Genomic DNA, 20,371 nt, shown 5'->3' with positions numbered 1-20,371 from the left:
GAAAAGGTCAAGGTCACAGTGACCCGAAATAGTCAAAATGAATTTTCGAATGATAACTCAAGAACGGCTTTTGCCCTAGGATCATAGACACTTCATAGGTACATTGATCGTGGAACTTGCAGATGGACCCCATATGTTTGCAGGTCACTAGGTCAAAGGTCAAGGTCACAGTGACAAAAAGTCGTATTCACACAATGGCTGCCAGTACAACGGACAGCCCATATGTGGGGCATGCATGTTTTACAAACAGCCCTTGTTTCTATAGATTTCAGCAAGACCCACCAATGGATAATAGACATACAAGACCCCACTGTTGACATTATATGCTTACAGGCATTGAGGCAACTATACAGGAGTCAGAGCCTCTCATGATACAACAGGCCAGTGTTAACTGTGCTGATCAAATGCAATCTACAGGTTTCACTTTGGTTCTTTCAGAGTCCATGTCAACTGCTGACAGTGAAGAGCCAGGCAGTCTGACCCATGATAGGAGGGAGCCAAGTGAAGAGCCAGCCAGTCTGACCCATGATAGGAGGGAGCCAAGTGAAGAGCCAGCCAGTCTGACCCATGGTATTTCTATTATCATATAATAAAGGCCCACCTATTGATGATAAAGACATGACCCAACTGAAGACTATATATTCTAGTACAATTTTCTGTTGTCCAAGCCAATATATATTTATGCCACCCTTCGAAGAAGAGGGGGTATATTGCTTTGCTCATGTCGATCGGTCCGTCCGTCCACCAGGTGGTTGTCATACGATAACTCAAGAACGCTTGGGCCTAGGATCATGAAACATCATAGGTACATTGATCATGACTTGCAGATGACCCCTATTGATTTTGAGGTCACTAGGTCAAGGTCACGGTGATCGAAATTGTAAAATGGTTTCCGGATTATAACTCAAGAACGCATACGCCTAGGATCATGAAACTTCATGGGTAGATTGATCATGACTCGCAGATGAACCCTATAGATTTTGAGGTCACATGGTCAAAGGTCAAGGTCACAGTGACCCGAAATAGTCAAATGATTTTCGAATGATAACTCAAGAACGCTTTTGCCTAGGATCATGACACTTCATAGGTACATTGATCGTGAATTGCAGATGACCCCTATTGATTTTCAGGTCACTAGTTCAAAGGTCAAGGTCACAGTGACAAAAGTCGTATTCACACAATGGCTGCCAGTACAACGGACAGCCCATATGTGGGGCATGCATGTTTTACAAACAGCCCTTGTTTCTATAGATTTCAGCAAGACCCACCAATGGATAATAGACATACAAGACCCCACTGTTGACATTATGTGCTTACAGGCATTGAGGCAACTATACAGGAGTCAGAGCCTCTCATGATACAACAGGCCAGTGTTAACTGTGCTGATCAAATGCAATCTACAGGTTTCACTTTGGTTCTTTCAGAGTCCATGTCAACTGCTGACAGTGAAGAGCCAGGCAGTCTGACCCATGATAGGAGGGAGCCAAGTGAAGAGCCAGCCAGTCTGAGCCATGATAGGAGGAAGCCAAGTGAAGAGCCAGCCAGTCTGACCCATGGTATTTCTGTTATCATAGAATAAAGGCCCACCTATTGATGATAAAGACATGACCCAACTGTAGACTATATATTCTAGTACAATTTTCTGTTGTCCAAGCCAATATATATTTTCTATAGATTTCAGCAAGACCCACCAATGGATAATAGACATACAAGACCCCACTGTTGACATTATATGCTTACAGGCATTGAGGCAACTATACAGGAGTCAGAGCCTCTCATGATACAACAGGCCAGTGTTAACTGTGCTGATCAAATGCAATCTACAGGTTTCACTTTGGTTCTTTCAGAGTCCATGTCAACTGCTGACAGTGAAGAGCCAGGCAGTCTGACCCATGATAGGAGGGAGCCAAGTGAAGAGCCAGCCAGTCTGACCCATGATAGAAGGGAGCCAAGTGAAGAGCCAGCCAGTCTGACCCATGGTATTTCTATTATCATATAATAAAGGCCCACCTATTGATGATAAAGACATGACCCAACTGTAGACTATATATTCTAGTACAATTTTCTGTTGTCCAAGCCAATATATATTTATGCCACCCTTCGAAGAAGAGGGGGTATATTGCTTTGCTCATGTCGATCGGTCCGTCCGTCCACCAGGTGGTTGTCATACGATAACTCAAGAACGCTTGGGCCTAGGATCATGAAACATCATAGGTACATTGATCATGACTTGCAGATGACCCCTATTGATTTTGAGGTCACTAGGTCAAGGTCACGGTGATCGAAATTGTAAAATGGTTTCCGGATTATAACTCAAGAAAAGGTCAAGGTCACAGTGACCCGAAATAGTCAAATGATTTTCGAATGATAACTCAAGAACGCTTTTGCCTAGGATCATGACACTTCATAGGTACATTGATCGTGACTTGCAGATGACCCCTACTGATTTTCAGGTCACTAGGTCAAAGGTCAAGGTCACAGTGACAAAAGTCGTATTCACACAATGGCTGCCAGTACAACGGACAGCCCATATGTGGGGCATGCATGTTTTACAAACAGCCCTTGTTTCTATAGATTTCAGCAAGACCCACCAATGGATAATAGACATACAAGACCCCACTGTTGACATTATATGCTTACAGGCATTGAGGCAACTATACAGGAGTCAGAGCCTCTCATGATACAACAGGCCAGTGTTAACTGTGCTGATCAAATGCAATCTACAGGTTTCACTTTGGTTCTTTCAGAGTCCATGTCAACTGCTGACAGTGAAGAGCCAGGCAGTCTGACCCATGATAGGAGGGAGCCAAGTGAAGAGCCAGCCAGTCTGACCCATGATAGGAGGGAGCCAAGTGAAGAGCCAGCCAGTCTGACCCATGGTATTTCTATTATCATATAATAAAGGCCCACCTATTGATGATAAAGACATGACCCAACTGAAGACTATATATTCTAGTACAATTTTCTGTTGTCCAAGCCAATATATATTTATGCCACCCTTCGAAGAAGAGGGGGTATATTGCTTTGCTCATGTCGATCGGTCCGTCCGTCCACCAGGTGGTTGTCATACGATAACTCAAGAACGCTTGGGCCTAGGATCATGAAACATCATAGGTACATTGATCATGACTTGCAGATGACCCCTATTGATTTTGAGGTCACTAGGTCAAGGTCACGGTGATCGAAATTGTAAAATGGTTTCCGGATTATAACTCAAGAACGCATACGCCTAGGATCATGAAACTTCATGGGTAGATTGATCATGACTCGCAGATGAACCCTATAGATTTTGAGGTCACATGGTCAAAGGTCAAGGTCACAGTGACCCGAAATAGTCAAATGATTTTCGAATGATAACTCAAGAACGCTTTTGCCTAGGATCATGACACTTCATAGGTACATTGATCGTGACTTGCAGATGACCCCTATTGATTTTCAGGTCACTAGTACAAAGGTCAAGGTCACAGTGACAAAAGTCGTATTCACACAATGGCTGCCAGTACAACGGACAGCCCATATGTGGGGCATGCATGTTTTACAAACAGCCCTTGTTTCTATAGATTTCAGCAAGACCCACCAATGGATAATAGACATACAAGACCCCACTGTTGACATTATGTGCTTACAGGCATTGAGGCAACTATACAGGAGTCAGAGCCTCTCATGATACAACAGGCCAGTGTTAACTGTGCTGATCAAATGCAATCTACAGGTTTCACTTTGGTTCTTTCAGAGTCCATGTCAACTGCTGACAGTGAAGAGCCAGGCAGTCTGACCCATGATAGGAGGGAGCCAAGTGAAGAGCCAGCCAGTCTGAGCCATGATAGGAGGAAGCCAAGTGAAGAGCCAGCCAGTCTGACCCATGGTATTTCTGTTATCATAGAATAAAGGCCCACCTATTGATGATAAAGACATGACCCAACTGTAGACTATATATTCTAGTACAATTTTCTGTTGTCCAAGCCAATATATATTTTCTATAGATTTCAGCAAGACCCACCAATGGATAATAGACATACAAGACCCCACTGTTGACATTATATGCTTACAGGCATTGAGGCAACTATACAGGAGTCAGAGCCTCTCATGATACAACAGGCCAGTGTTAACTGTGCTGATCAAATGCAATCTACAGGTTTCACTTTGGTTCTTTCAGAGTCCATGTCCACTGCTGACAGTGAAGAGCCAGGCAGTCTGACCCATGATAGGAGGGAGCCAAGTGAAGAGCCAGCCAGTCTGACCCATGATAGAAGGGAGCCAAGTGAAGAGCCAGCCAGTCTGACCCATGGTATTTCTATTATCATATAATAAAGGCCCACCTATTGATGATAAAGACATGACCCAACTGTAGACTATATATTCTAGTACAATTTTCTGTTGTCCAAGCCAATATATATTTATGCCACCCTTCGAAGAAGAGGGGGTATATTGCTTTGCTCATGTCGATCGGTCCGTCCGTCCACCAGGTGGTTGTCATACGATAACTCAAGAACGCTTGGGCCTAGGATCATGAAACATCATAGGTACATTGATCATGACTTGCAGATGACCCCTATTGATTTTGAGGTCACTAGGTCAAGGTCACGGTGATCGAAATTGTAAAATGGTTTCCGGATTATAACTCAAGAAAAGGTCAAGGTCACAGTGACCCGAAATAGTCAAATGATTTTCGAATGATAACTCAAGAACGCTTTTGCCTAGGATCATGACACTTCATAGGTACATTGATCGTGACTTGCAGATGACCCCTATTGATTTTCAGGTCACTAGGTCAAAGGTCAAGGTCACAGTGACAAAAGTCGTATTCACACAATGGCTGCCAGTACAACGGACAGCCCATATGTGGGGCATGCATGTTTTACAAACAGCCCTTGTTTCTATAGATTTCAGCAAGACCCACCAATGGATAATAGACATACAAGACCCCACTGTTGACATTATATGCTTACAGGCATTGAGGCAACTATACAGGAGTCAGAGCCTCTCATGATACAACAGGCCAGTGTTAACTGTGCTGATCAAATGCAATCTACAGGTTTCACTTTGGTTCTTTCAGAGTCCATGTCAACTGCTGACAGTGAAGAGCCAGGCAGTCTGACCCATGATAGGAGGGAGCCAAGTGAAGAGCCAGCCAGTCTGACCCATGATAGGAGGGAGCCAAGTGAAGAGCCAGCCAGTCTGACCCATGGTATTTCTATTATCATATAATAAAGGCCCACCTATTGATGATAAAGACATGACCCAACTGTAGACTATATATTCTAGTACAATTTTCTGTTGTCCAAGCCAATATATATTTATGCCACCCTTCGAAGAAGAGGGGGTATATTGCTTTGCTCATGTCGATCGGTCCGTCCGTCCACCAGGTGGTTGTCATACGATAACTCAAGAACGCTTGGGCCTAGGATCATGAAACATCATAGGTACATTGATCATGACTTGCAGATGACCCCTATTGATTTTGAGGTCACTAGGTCAAGGTCACGGTGATCAAAATTGTAAAATGGTTTCCGGATTATAACTCAAGAACGCATACGCCTAGGATCATGAAACTTCACGGGTAGATTGATCATGACTCGCAGATGAACCCTATAGATTTTGAGGTCACATTGTCAAAGGTCAAGGTCACAGTGACCCGAAATAGTCAAATGATTTTCGAATGATAACTCAAGAACGCTTTTGCCTAGGATCATGACACTTCATAGGTACATTGATCGTGACTTGCAGATGACCCCTATTGATTTTCAGGTCACTAGGTCAAAGGTCAAGGTCACAGTGACAAAAGTCGTATTCACACAATGGCTGCCAGTACAACGGACAGCCCATATGTGGGGCATGCATGTTTTACAAACAGCCCTTGTTTCTATAGATTTCAGCAAGACCCACCAATGGATAATAGACATACAAGACCCCACTGTTGACATTATATGCTTACAGGCATTGAGGCAACTATACAGGAGTCAGAGCCTCTTATGATACAACAGGCCAGTGTTAACTGTGCTGATCAAATGCAATCTACAGGTTTCACTTTGGTTCTTTCAGAGTCCATGTCAACTGCTGACAGTGAAGAGCCAGGCAGTGTGACCCATGATAGGAGGGAGCCAAGTGAAGAGCCAGCCAGTCTGAGCCATGATAGAAGGGAGCCAAATCCTCAAGGTATAAATGCAATTATACCCCCACAAACAAAGTTTAGGGATGTATATAGGAGTGAATTTGTCGGTCGGTTCGTATTAAGTGTCCGCCCTCTAATTCAAGTTGTTTTCATCTAATCTTCACCAAACTTGTCTGTTGGTCTGTCGGTCGGTCCGTCTGTATTAAGTGTCCGCTCTCTAATTCAAGTTGTATTCATCCGATCTTCGGTCAGATGTTGTATCTAGAGGATACCTAGGTGAAGTGTGAATATGGGTCATGCCGGATCAAAAACTAGGTCACGGGGTCACTTAGTGCGTTTTTAACATTGAGCATGGTTTGGGCTGTTTTTTGTGAAGACAACATGCAAAATATTTTGTGTTCATTAAGGCATTTATGCTTGCCATCTCATCTGTTATGAACAGTTTATTTGTGAAATGAGAGGATTAATACCCGAATAATCTACAACTACAAAAGATATTATTTAACTTTTGAGAATGATTTTATTATACCCCCACAAACGAAGTTTAGGGGGTTATATTGGAGTTAGCTTGTAGTGTTTCATCTAGAAAGGCAGAGGGGCATGGCGCATGACTTGAAAAAAGGGCATTTTGCACGGAGATTCTCTTAAAAAGGGCGCATTGGGTGTTTTTGAAACTTTTAATCACAGCTTAAAACTTTGATTTAAACATTGTACATGTCATTTTTCGTGAGAAATTCTCGCGAAATGTGTTCTTAAAATACATAGCTATTGAGTAGACATGTGAATTTATTATTATATTTTTTGGAGAACATTCAAATCGGATGCAAAACACAAAAATGTTACTGATCACGGCGGCTCTAAACTGAAAGTAAACTTCATGGAGCAGGTCGTCATTAAATTACAAAATTTGCTATACGTTTTTTAAAATCGGCTCAGATTTATCTTGTAATAGACTGTACTTCGGAACTCTGCTAAGTACAAATGTAATTAAAATCTTTACCGTTACGGCCCTTGTTACGTTACGACCCAGAATGTGGCTCATGAATTTGTTCGGGTCTCTAATGTATGTATTGATTTTCTTCTACATCAGTACCTCATCGAGACGTCTATGAACGGTTTGCTGAGATTTTTCTAGAATCCATCTTAGCACAAGGTCTGGCTGGGGCCTCCAGGCACGTTCACGACAGAGAGTCGAGCACAGCTACAGGTTTATATAACTGCTTAATAGTTAAACAAGGCTTTTTTCCCCTTTTTTGTGAAATAATGAGTCATAAACTTGTCAAAATTGTGAAAAAATGAGTAGCAACCTTTTCAAAATTGCAAAAAATGAGTCATACATTTGAAATAGATGTAAAAAATTAGGTTGCTCAGTTCTTTTAATTGTGAAAATTTGAGTCGCAAACTTCTCAAAATTTGTGAAAAACTGCCATTCTATAAGAAGGAAAAAAGCCTTGGTTAAATTAACTGTGTTAAGAAAGCTAGATGTGTTAGTAAAGTTCAAAATTCTTAAATATAAGAGAAAATGTCATATATATGTAGTTTAAAATTATTATATTTTTTCACACAGATAATCATATACTTTAATAATTGCAACAACTATTACATTATAATGAATAATTTAATAATTGCAACAACTTTTACATTATAATGAACTTGACAGTGTGTGGTCACTATTCCTTAACCTTAACCATGTGGCATTCTCAAGATCCATATTTATTTTATGGTTATTCAAATTAAATGTTCTTTAAAATGATGAATGTTTTGTATTTAGTATAAACATATTTTGTTATTGTATACTTGTATTTATTTATGACGATAAGCTTAATATGCTTTAAAACCCTTTCCCTCTCAGACGCAGAGTAAAAAGGCTAAATGCAACCAGCATAAAACCAGAACAGCCTGGGAGTAACTCGCACTCTGTTCAGGTTTTTATGCCGTTTGCTGCTCATCATTCTATTAGGGTTGGAAATGAAGCCTTAAAAACTTGAATCTAGTAAGGAAGGTCAAGGTCACTGTGGCTAAAGATAGAATAATGGTTTCCAATAAATAATTTCTATTTCATATGAGATACCGTAATGAAACTCTGTTTAAATGATGCTATTGACAAGACCTCGCCTCGGATTGCTTTTATGATCTATGGGGTCAAGGTCACAGTGACTTAAAAAAAAGAAAAGAGAATTGATCCGTATCATGGTTTCCACTCAATAACTTGAGTTTGGTTTAATCTGTCAACATGAAACTTGGTAGAATAAGTTTTTCTTATTTTGTGCAAAATATTCTGTGTCAATGCAGCATGTGGCGATATTCGTCACGTCTGTGACAAAGCTCTAGTTGTTTAGTGATCAAAGACCAATGACTTAAAAGATTGAATTTTACTATTATATATATTTACTTAGACCCATTTATAGATCAGCATAAAAAATGTGGCTCCTTTTTTTAGGAAGGTGTATTGTAACAAGTGAGATTTAAAAAAAAATGTTCCTGAAGAAGCCAAATCCTCAAGGTATAAATTTAAACTCTTTAAACCCGACCGTCTCAGTGCACATATTACACCTAGGGTAACACCTCAGGGTCATATGTGCACTGTCGGGCAGGGTTCCCAGCCAACTTGGAAATCAGGGAAAACCTGGAAAACACTCACTTTTTTCAGTCAGGGAAAAGTCAGGAAATTTTGGAAAAGTTCCTGAAATCAGGGAAAAATCAGGGAATTTGGTTCGGTCAGACTTTCTTCACTGTTTTCACTGTTGACTTGTGTCAAAAAGTCCATACAATTTAAAAATTTGAATTAACAATATGTTCCAATGACTGTTGCAAAACAAACATTTAATGAAAATAAATGAACATGCGAGGAAAGGATGGCTGTGAGGGGAGATGAGGTCATTGCTTTAAAATTACATAAATATAATACATGAATGGGTAAAGGAACCAATGTCCACCGTCAAAAGAACTTTGTAACTAATAAAATACATAACAGCAAAACTGAAGTTGTAAAATCAAATATACTTTTTTGTCCACCTGTTGACTATATATGTTACAGTAAACCTCTGGAGTCCAATCCCAAAATATAGTTTATCACGATTTCAGTAAGACCCACTTATGCATAATAAACACGAGATCCAAGTATTGACTATACATATATATGTACAGGCATTGAAGAGGTAACTGTTGAAGACTGCCAAAGTCCAGATGTCCTTCATGAGTCAGAATCTCTGAAGTCGCAACCAGCCAGTATGGAGTCAGGAGGTTTAAGCCCAGTATATCCACAGTACAAACCAACTGAGGCTTATAAAGAGATTGAACCAGTTAGTTCCAGTGATGGATTCAATCTATCAAATCAAGAAGGTATAAATTTTAGACCTATTACTCCACTCATAAGTCACAGAGCCAGGTGTTAAGCTTAATAGCGCAGTAGTCCATGTCGTAATGTGCTGTAGTAGACAAATACTGTGATCTAATGACATTTCATCCCTGATTGATTTCCTCATGGATGTGAAAATACTGTAAGTGAGATAGTATGCAGTTGCTTTTGGAGGTAGATGCCTTATACTGGTTTTATGTTTTATCACAAATATGATGCTTAGGTGAGCTGCCAAGCTGTTGTAATTGAAAAACTAAACAAACAGCTTTTAAACCCAAGGAAACAACCTATTATTCTCAAGACTATGTTTTTGTGTTTATGATGTCAATCTTTGCACAGTTATTTAAAAAGTTCAAACATTTCTGCTACTACAGTGAGATTTTGAAAATTGTGTTTCTTAAGAAATTCTATACAGCTTCTTTGAAAAACAAAGATTGTACAGGTTGAGTTGAGGACGCAGTTCACGAAACTCTGTCAGACCTACAGATATGACTGCCTGAAAGAAAAACAAGGTCTGACTGAAAACTCGAACTTGTAGGCCAAAAATATTCAAGTGAAATGTCTACATCAGTCTACAAACCATTGCAAATGGTAGCTACTGTTAGCGACAAATGAACGCAGGATAGTTGCTTTGTTCTGCTAAGAATAGTAATGGATGCTTTGTGTTTCATATTCTTAATAGATTCAGACTGTGACTCAGATGATGATCCAGCATACATCCCTGACACAGACTCTGATGATACAGAACCTGAAAGCAGTGGAACTCAACACACAACTAGAAAGAGTGTTGTTAAATTTGGTTCAGCACTTTCAACAGCAGGTATGCTCTGTTAAAGATGGATATTGTTTTTAGCTTGGCGTTTTCAAAGAAAACCCGAGGTATTGTCATAGCCAGCTTGTCATGCCATCTGACGTCCGCCGTCTGCGTCATGGTAAAACCTTAACATTGGCCCTACAATCAAAGTGCTTCCACCTACAACTTTGAAACTTCATATGTAGATGCACCTTGAAGAGTTCTACAGGCCACATCCATTTTGAGGTCACTAGGTCAAAGGTCAGGGTCACGGTGACCAGAAATAGTAAGATTGGTTTCGGATGATAACTCAAGAACGCATACGCCTAGGATCATGAATCTTCATAGGTAGATTGATCATGACTTGCAGATGACCCCTATTGATTTTGAGGTCACTAGGTCAAAGGTCAAGGTCATGGTGACCCGAAATAGTAAATTGATTTTTGGATGATAACTCAAGAACGCTTTTGCCTAAGATCATGACACTTCATAGGTACATTGATCGTGATTCGCAGATGACCCCTATTGATTTTCAGGTCACTAGGTCAAAGGTCAAGGTCACAGTGACAAAAAACGTATTCACACAATGGCTGCCACTACAACGGACAGCCCATATGGGGGGGGGGGGCATGCATGTTTTACAAACAGCCCTTGTTAATAATTCTTATACTGATAACATCATGTTCAAATTCAAAACTATTTTTTATAAAAGAAAACTAGGTTATTAAGTTAAATTATTGATATCCATCGTTTGGGAAAGCTTTTGCTCATATTTTTGTTCTTTCTGTATCATCATGGTTAGAATGATTTGGAACTGCAAGGCATATAGTCTTGATAACATTATCTGATAAGCCACTATTATTGAAGCTGGAAGCATTGTATTTCCTGCATACAATATTGTTTAAACAGAGATAGAAGAAGAAAGGAATTACTATCGCTTTAAATAACGGTTGTTTCTGGTAATTTGTCTGTTAATCAATACATTTAGTAGCTGAAAAGGTAAAAACGATATCTTAAAAAATCAGAATGCTGCCTTCCATTTAATAAAAAGAAAGTGGTAGCTGATAAAGTTAGGATTTGGTACCCAGTAGAAAGTATCAGCGGTTGACTGACTAGGAAACCAAAAGGTTAAAGGTTGCAAACGTTTGCAAATGGTAGCTACTGTTAGCAACAAATGAACGCAGGATAGTTGCTTTGTTCTGCTAAGAATAGTAATGGATGCTTTGTGTTTCATATTCTTAATAGATTCAGACTGTGACTCAGATGATGATCCAGCATACATCCCTGACACAGACTCTGATGATACAGAACCTGAAAGCAGTGGAACTCAACACACAACTAGAAAGAGTGTTGTTAAATTTGGTTCAGCACTTTCAACAGCAGGTATGCTCTGTTAAAGATGGACATTGTTTTTAGCTCGGCGTTTTCGGCCCGATTTATTTTCATAGCCAGCTCATTTTGCCGTCTGCTTCGTGCTGAAACCTTAACACTTTTGGGTCACTAAGGTCAAAGGTCAAGGTCACTGTTACCTAAGTAATAAAAAAAAATCTGACAAGCTTTCGTTTATTCAAAACTGCACCCGTAGCTGAAAGTAGCACCAGTTATGCGGTGCTCTTGTAATATGTATAATATCAGTCAAGTAGTGCTTTAATGTTTTGGTTATGATATTATTCATTGCTTGGTACCCAGGCAGCCGTTAACCTAACTTGACATTGACAATGTTTAGCATTCTAATTGCTTGTATTAGTTCATTACCACTGTTGGCTATTAGGCAATGACGAACTTAACATAAATGGAATAAATGATTCAACCATAATAAAATTAGTAAAATAAACAAATTTGTTATTATACAGTAGTTCTGTCACTATTAAATATTGTAAATTCTGTTTGTACCCTGCCATTATCCTTGGAAATCTAGCACAGCTTTACTTATATATATTTTATTTTATTTTAACCCCCATTAATGGTAATGGGGGCTATATAGGAGTCACTTTGTCCGTCTGTCAGTCTGTCCTGAAAATTTCATCCGATCTTCACCAAACTTGGTCACAAGTTGTATCTTGATGATGTCTAGGTCAAGTTTTAAATTGGGTCATGCCGGGTCAAAACTAGGTCACAGGGTCACTTAGTGTGTTTTATACCAAAAGTTTGTCCGGACCATAACTATGTCATTTATCGTTAGATTTTAAAATAACTTGGTACATTTGTTCACTATCATGTGACGGTGTGTCATGCGAAAGTATTATGTCGATATCTCCAAGGTCAAAGATAAAAAATTGCCATAAAAGAGCTTGTCCAGCCCATAACTATGTTGTTCATTGTGAGATTTTTAAATCATTTGGCACATTTGTTGACCATCATTGGATGGTGTGTCGGGCAAAAAGAATTACGTCGACAAAGGTCAAGGTCACACTTTAAGTTCAAAGGCCAAAAATGGCCATGAATGAGCTTCTCCGGGCCATAACTATGTCGTGTACGATTTTTTATATCATTTGGCTCTTTTGTTCACCATCATTGGACAGTGTGTCCCGCGAAAGAATAAGTTCGATATCTCCAAGGTCAAGGTCACACTTTGAGTTCAAAGGTCAAAAATGGCAAAAAATGATCTTGTCTGGACCATAACTATGTCATTCATTGTGAGATTTTGAAATGAATCTGTACATTAATTTTGTTCAGTCATTGGACGGCGTGTCATGTGAAAGATTCAAGAGTTCAAAGGTAAAAATGGCTATTAATGATAATGGCATAATAATTCTTAATAATTTCCATAAATTACATTCTCTTGTTTTGTGACGACATCATGCAAAATAGTCTCTGTGTCAATGTGACACATGGGGGTAAACGTCACGTCTGTGACAAAGCTCTAGTTATGATTGTGTACTGCAACAATGTTATAAAAGGTTGTAATTGCTTCTACTATTTAAGGGTTTTTGTTTGAATTCACACTAACAGTCGCAGTGACACTTGTCGTATCTTCTACATATAAGTTTAAATTGGGTTTGCAGATGTTGGAAAAGCAATTGCCATACTTGATGAGGATTCAGATGGTGATATGGAAGTTTCTTCGTCTGAAGACAAAGTTCCTAACACCCATTCAACTGTGCATTCACAAAAGGATAAAGGTATGTGATCATTTTTTTTATTTTCCGAAACTACTTTTTGCTAAGCTTTTTATTTCTTTAAAGGCATCATTTTTATGCCGCCCCTTCAAAGAAGAGGGGGTATATTGCTTTGCACATGTCGGTCTGTCTGTCGGTCTGTCCACCAGGTGGTTTCCAGATGATAACTCCAGAACGCTTGGGCCTAGGATCATGAAACTTCATAGGTACATTGATCATGACTCGCAGATGCCCCTTATTGATTTTAAGGTCACGGTGACCCGAAATAATAAAATAATTTCCGGATGATGACTCAAGAACGCTAAGGCCTAGATCATGAAACTTCATAGGTAGATTGATCATGACTCGCAGATGACCCCTATTAATTTTCAGGTCACTATGTCAAAGGTCAAGGTCACGGTGACCCAAAATAGTAAACTGGTTTCCGGATGATAACTCAAGAACACTTATTCCTAGGATCATGAAACTTGATAGGAAGATTGATCATGACTGGCAGATGACCCCTATTGATTTTCAGGTCACTAGGTCAAAGGTCAAGGTCACAGTGACAAAAAACATATTCACACAATGGCCGTCACTAATACGGAGAGCCCATATGGGGGGGCATGCATGTTTTACAAACAGCCCTTGTTCTATTAGTTAGCATACATATTTTGTCTATGGGTAATTTATTACTGGCTAAACAGGAGAAGCAAGCTAGTGACTTTCATCTAAAATTGTCCAAATAATCTTGTCTAGAAGCTATAGGGGATTCCCACAATAATTAATTTGGGTTGACAGTCATTGAAATTGAGATTTAAATCAACAAGCAAGTTGGGCTAGAACTATGGGAATTTGAACAAGCCCGAGTCAGATATTACTGGCCCAAACATTTTTGTTATTAATGCAGATAAACATACAGTCACATAAAACATCCATAGAAGCATTCATTTATTCAATCTTTAGAATACAATACAAATCTCTTATTTATTTCATCCTCATCCAAGTAAGCTTCCTCGTCATCTGAGCCAGCCTCTTTCGGATCCTGTAATAAGAAGAAATTAATTTCACACACGGATTTCAATCAAATCACAATTATGAATATACACATAAAGTTTAGGTAAAAAATTAGTAGAAAGTTATCCCATATATCCATGTGAAAGAGAGAGCAAACCTGAACCACCCGGAAATATATAAGCAATTAAGTGCCAGGTTATTCTACAAAAAGCTAGTTGACAAATGTGTCAATCACAGTGACCTCAGATTTGCATTCCTCAATGACGTACTTGAATGACAACTGTTCGGCCATTACTCTCTGTGTCCCAAACGCAACGCATAACATAATTTTACATAATAGTAATCCGGGAATCACAAAACCATGCGCTTTATGCGCAGTAATACAATTATCGGCTGATTGCCCAGCACATGTGCGCAGTGTGTTCAAACATAAGCGGCTGTTGATTTAAGCAGCTCAAAACTTTGTTTACAAATATTGAAAATGAAAGTGGAACTCGTTTTCTGTTTAATAAATTGTACAAGCACGTCGGGCTTGTAATATTGGATTTCCTACAAGCCCGAAAGAAAAAATACTAGTTTTTTGCTGTCAGACTAGTGCGAATTTCGACGACTGGTTTGATGATTGTTATTAGATAAACATGGTCATGTGAAACATGTGTAACATACAATGAAGTAATAAATGAAAAAAGAGGTTCCCAAAATATATAGAAATGTTCAAAATAAAATAAAATTTGGTATTTTATTCTATTTGCATACCTTGTTGATTCAAATTGTAAAAGAAAATATAATATCATTGTTTTAGAATGAAGCACTAAATTAGTTTGGTTTCATTTTTAAATGCAAATTACAACATCATGTCGGTATTCACGGTTCAGTGTAGAAAAACTACATGTAATATGGTACACAATAATGGATGGTTGATTTTTGCTGTTGGAAACAGTTTATCTCCATATCATGTAAATTATGTTAACTTGAAAAAGATCAGTAATTTAACATTTGCCTAATATATTTTTAGCTCGGCTGTTTTCGGAGAAAACCCGAGGTAATGCCATAGCCAGCTCGTCGTGTCCGTCGTTGTCCACTTAAACCTTTACATTTTGTTAAGGTTTTGAACATTGCATCTACAATAAAAGCGCTTCCACCTATAACATTGAAACTTCATATGTAGCTGCACCTTGACGAGTTTGACACACCACACCCATTTTTGGGTCACTAGGTCAAAGGTCAAGGTATATGTGACCTCTAAAAAGAAAAAAATTCTGGCAAGCTTTCGCAGCCGAGCGTGGCAACGTTTTGTGGTGCTCTTGTATTTCTATCTATCAGTTAAAAAAAAATTGAAAATGTCATAAATGTGCAATTTTCTTGTATTTGCGTTACGAACATTTTTTTTTTATAGGACTTGAAAACCATTCCCTTTTTGCCACCCAAAGCAGTATAAATGTACTTTAATGTTAAAAAGAATTAGGAAGCCTTGTGTCTGTATAAAAAATAAAGTGACATGTACTCTCATATCAGTTATGTAGTAGATTGTTACATATTTTAGTCTCCTAAACACATTAGGCATGAAGTATTGAGATGGTCAGATTATCAGGGTTTAGCACAGTCAGTTAAGGTCAATAGTTACTGTAAAGATCTGATAAATGTGTTTTGTTTTTGTAGGTGTTTATCTGCAGTCAAAAAAATTACCACGGGATGGCTGTCAAAAGAGATATGACAAAATTAACTTCTGTGTTTACTGCAAGAAGGCGGTTAAATCCAAAATATCTAGACATCTCTTAACCCACAAGGAACGTCAAAAGGTTCTTCAAATCCGACTTCTGCCAAAGAAATCAAAGCAGAGGGAAAATCTTTTCACAGAACTTGTGAATGAAGGTAACTTCAAACACAATATAGATGTTATTAGTACAGGTGAAGGTGTCCTCATTACAGCACGAAGAGAAAACATCGATCAGGAAAAACATCATTCACACCAAGATTATGTTCCTTGTGTATACTGTAAAGGATTTTACTTGAAAAAACTATTATGGCATCATCTCCTTTCGTGTAAAATGCGGCCAAATGATACTAAAGGTGATAATATGACGGACACAAAAAATGCTGTACGGAAGGCCAAAAGCCTACTTTACGGTTGTTTGCATACTGAAAATGAAAAGGCTGTTGCAGAAATGCTACGCACAATGCATGATGATGATATAAAGGAAGTTGTTAAAAAAGATACTATTATTAAGTTGTTCAGTTCAATGCAGGTGTGTGCATTGGGAGGGAAACACATACAGAAGAAAAATGATATGCATAGGATTAGCCAAAATGCTAGGACCTTGGCTCGTCTAGTGATAAAAGCAAGTGAGCATCTGCCAATGGTCAGCTTGAACAAGCTTCTTTGTAAAGATAACTTTGACCTGGTTGTTAATAGCACCTTGAGTCTGTCGCATAACAGTGTCACCGTTGCTAACAAAATGGGTCATCTGCTTGGTCATTGTATAATGATTAAAAATGGCTATTCTGTAAGACGCAATTCAAATGAAATGGCAGAGGAAACAAGACTGTTCAAAGTGTTGTTTGATGCAGAATGGAAATATCGAGTAAATGCTCCAATGACAAGACAGAAAACTGTTCGTGATATGAACAAATTAACGTGCATACCAGAAACCGATGATCTTGTCAAGTTCAGGGATTATATAAAACAGATCATAGAGAATGAAGTCAGAGTTCTTCGTGCTTGTCCTAATCCTGGAAGTTGGACTAGACTGGCAAAGGCGACTATGTGCAGACTGTACATTTTCAACAAAAGAAGAATTGCAGAAGTTGAAGACATGCTCCTGGAAGCATACCAGAACAGACCAGAGTGGACGGGGACTGAAGAGTTTCGTGCCTCATTGTCTGACACTGAGAGAGAGTTTGCAAAAAGGCAAGTTTTGTCTTCATTGTAATAAGCATCCTAGGAACTTAAATATGTATCTAGATATTTAGTTTTGCATAAATTGTGTTTTTGACCTTAAATATGCAGAGGCGTCGAAGTTCAGGATTACGCCTGAAATCAGGATTTTGGCCCTTAAGGACCAATTTTGATATTGATATAAATCAGAGGATTTTTTACTGGAATTTTAAGATAATTATCACAAAATGTCATCTTAAACACAAATTATTTTACTTTAACATATTGTTTACAAAGTTATATACAATTGTAAACAAAGTTTACATGAATTATTAACCCTCTTTTGCTCTGGCCCCAAAACGAAATGCCTATTTTAAGGATTTTAGATTTTAGCCAATTGACACCCCTGATATGTTGTTTTTGTTTTTGTTTGCATTTGAAACACAGATTTCTTGTTGTTTTTAGCTCACCTGAGCACAACGTGCTCATGGTGAGCTATTGTGAACGCCTTTTGTCCGTCGTGCGTCGTCAACATTTACCTTGTTAGCACTCTAGAGGCCACATTTATTGTCCAATCATCACGAAACTTACTCAGAACATGTGTCCCAATAATATCTCGGACGAGTTCGAAAATGGTTCCGGTTGATTGAAAAACATGGCCGCCAGGGGGCGTGGCAGTTTGCTATAGTAAAACCTTGTTAACACTCTAGAAGTCACATTTATTGTCCAATCTTCATGAAACTTTGTCAGAACATGTGTCCCAATAATATCTTGGACGAGTTCGAAAATGTTTCCGGTTGGTTAAAAAACATGGCCGCCAGGGGGCGTGGCAGTTTTCCTTATATGGCTATAGTAAAACCTTGTTAAAACTCTAGAAGTCAAATTTTTAGTCCAATCTTCATGAAACTTTGTAAGAACATGTGTGCCAATAATATCTTGGACGAGTGAGAAAATGGTTCCGGTTGGTTGAAAAACATGGCCGCCAGGGGGCGTGGCAGTTTTCCTTATATGGCTATAGTAAAACCTTGTTAACACTTTAGAAGTCACATTTTTAGTCCAATCTTCATGAAACTTGGTCAAAACATGTGTCCCAATAATATCTTGGACGAGTTCGAAAATGGTTCCAGTTGAATGAAAAACATGGCCACTGATCTGAACATTTGTTCTAACAATAGCTTGAGTGAGTTTGAAAATGGTTATGGTTTGTTGAAAAACATGGCCGCCAGGGGGGGGGGGCAGTTGTCCTTATATGGCTTTAGTGAAAACTTGTTGACACTATATTAGCCACATTTATTGGCCAATCTTCATGAAACTTGGTCAGAACATTTGTCACAATGAAATTTTGCCAGAGATTGAAGCTGGGTCATATGAGCTCAAAAACTAGGTCACAAGGTTAAATATAGAAAAACATGTTAAAAGTCACTTTTTTGTATCTGTTTGGGAAGTCACTTTGTGCCTAATGTTTTTTTATTTATGAAATATTTTCAGAATGGACATGCTTGAAGTGCGTGGAAAATCAAAGAAGAATGTGACAGCATGTATATTATTAACTCCAGATGTAAAATCAGCTATAAATGTCCTGGTGGAGACAAGAAGTAGTTCATTGGTATCAGTTCCAAGAGACAATCCCTATCTTTTCTCCAGATTAAATGCTCTTACTCCATTATCTGGCAGTCGAGCTATGCATGAATTGGTTCGAGAATGCCCGGGACTGCAGAGGCCTGAAAGGATAACAACAACCTTATTGAGAAAATACATTGCTACAGTGTCACAGGTAATTATACCCTAAAACCTTAGGTTATGCAGCATATTTGAAGCACTTTGAACTGAACAAATTATAGTTTTAAACCTTAACTAGGACAGTTAGAAACAGGTAAAAATGGGTAGACAGACTGATAGTGAAAACCACTTAAAAATCCTCACTGGTTCATAGGAGCCTGAGGTATATAGTAATAAAATGTATAATCGTGTCTGAAACCACAAGGTCCAGAGAATGGTATTTGGTTTGTAATTACTGAGTTGTCCACTACCAAGATTGTTCAAATTATGCCCCTGGAGTCAAAGTTTGCCTGCCTCTTTGGTCACAAGTAAAGCATAGAGTTAAATGGTTATACCTTCTTATGAAACCTACGCCTTAAATACAACACAGCCCAGCAGCTAAATATTTGACATTCTTCAAAAGTTCCAAGGTTACTTTGTCATGGTGATTTGCCAATCATTGGTTCAGCATTTCTTACTTGCTGTCAATATACCTTGAGCGACCATTGCAGTCCTTTTGTTTACTTTAGTCTTTGATACATAGATTTGTTATTTTATATTAAACTTTGCTGTTAAATCAAGAAATTGTTATGTTGTTTTATATGTATGTATTTGCTTTGGTTCGAATATGGCCATATTAAATGTATGCAAATGTGTTATCCTTGTCAAATAAAAAATCATTTCTTGAAACATTCAAGGTTCAATATTGAACTTTCTATTTATAATTCAGTACTTATTTTTTATTTTACAAACTGGTACAATCGTTCACAATTACTTCTAAAGTCTAGTTGTGCAAATATTGGATTGTTTAAGCCATTTAAGAATTATGGTCTTTGTTTCATATCCCTGTACAGATGAGATATTGTGACCTGAAGGTTTCTTTATTATGGCACAATATTTATTTAGACTTTCAGCAATTATACTACATTCTCTTCCAGTTTAATGGCATACATACATACATGTATACTTCGGCTTTTATACAGGAATAAGTAATTATGTTGAATTTGCTTGCCATCAATTTGTGAATAAATTATAATAAAAACTTTTATGGAGACCTTTGATTTTGGCAGCTTTTGTATGACAGAAAATGGTTATCTGTGAGAACCCAATAATTGATTTTAAATTGTTAGACCCAATTGTTATATTTAACATAAATTTTGGCATATATACAGGAAGTAGCTATTTGCAAAATGGCGGATCATGTAAATACCAAACCACGTGTTGGCTTTTTCAGAATTAAACATTACAAAATTTTTGACTCTGTAAATGCATGGTGTGATTACAAGAATTTGGAGCACCATAATGACTACAACTATACAGATAAAAGCTTTCTTGTGTACATCTTTTCTGTAGAAGATGC

The 20,371-nt window shown here is 38.3% G+C and overlaps 1 protein-coding gene and 1 long non-coding RNA gene across 26 annotated transcripts in view; one reads left to right on the top strand and one right to left on the bottom strand.

The window, feature by feature from the left end:
* The first annotated feature begins 308 nt into the window (after nucleotides 1-308).
* LOC127867138 (uncharacterized) overlaps nucleotides 309-20,371 on the top strand; it is a 31,892-nt gene continuing 11,829 nt past the window's right edge. Inside the window, exons 1-15 of one of the 25 annotated variants that reach the window (XM_052408156.1) lie at nucleotides 309-570; nucleotides 1,425-1,556; nucleotides 1,848-1,979; nucleotides 2,748-2,879; nucleotides 3,734-3,865; nucleotides 4,157-4,288; nucleotides 5,057-5,188; nucleotides 6,043-6,156; nucleotides 7,203-7,319; nucleotides 9,260-9,454; nucleotides 10,153-10,290; nucleotides 11,509-11,646; nucleotides 13,269-13,385; nucleotides 16,038-17,286; nucleotides 18,742-19,027. In XM_052408156.1, coding sequence (XP_052264116.1) covers nucleotides 324-570; nucleotides 1,425-1,556; nucleotides 1,848-1,979; nucleotides 2,748-2,879; nucleotides 3,734-3,865; nucleotides 4,157-4,288; nucleotides 5,057-5,188; nucleotides 6,043-6,156; nucleotides 7,203-7,319; nucleotides 9,260-9,454; nucleotides 10,153-10,290; nucleotides 11,509-11,646; nucleotides 13,269-13,385; nucleotides 16,038-17,286; nucleotides 18,742-19,027 — 3,393 coding nt within the window. In that variant the 5' untranslated portion in view covers nucleotides 309-323. The remainder of the gene's footprint in view (nucleotides 571-1,424; nucleotides 1,557-1,847; nucleotides 1,980-2,747; nucleotides 2,880-3,733; nucleotides 3,866-4,156; nucleotides 4,289-5,056; nucleotides 5,189-6,042; nucleotides 6,157-7,202; nucleotides 7,320-9,259; nucleotides 9,455-10,152; nucleotides 10,291-11,508; nucleotides 11,647-13,268; nucleotides 13,386-16,037; nucleotides 17,287-18,741; nucleotides 19,028-20,371) is intronic. The other 24 variants (XM_052408157.1, XM_052408158.1, XM_052408159.1 and 21 more) reach the window with 24 other exon arrangements.
* LOC127867157 (uncharacterized) lies at nucleotides 14,300-19,049 on the bottom strand. The gene is made up of 2 exons (XR_008043338.1): nucleotides 18,913-19,049; nucleotides 14,300-14,406 (listed from the first exon to the last, which is right to left on the bottom strand). It is a non-coding gene; the product is annotated as an uncharacterized LOC127867157 (long non-coding RNA).

Source organism: Dreissena polymorpha, chromosome 2 (assembly GCF_020536995.1).
Source record: "Dreissena polymorpha isolate Duluth1 chromosome 2, UMN_Dpol_1.0, whole genome shotgun sequence".
Taxonomy (NCBI): domain Eukaryota; kingdom Metazoa; phylum Mollusca; class Bivalvia; order Myida; family Dreissenidae; genus Dreissena; species Dreissena polymorpha.
The sequence above is the reverse complement of the archived record's forward strand: the minus strand, read 5'-3'. Positions and strand labels throughout refer to the sequence as shown.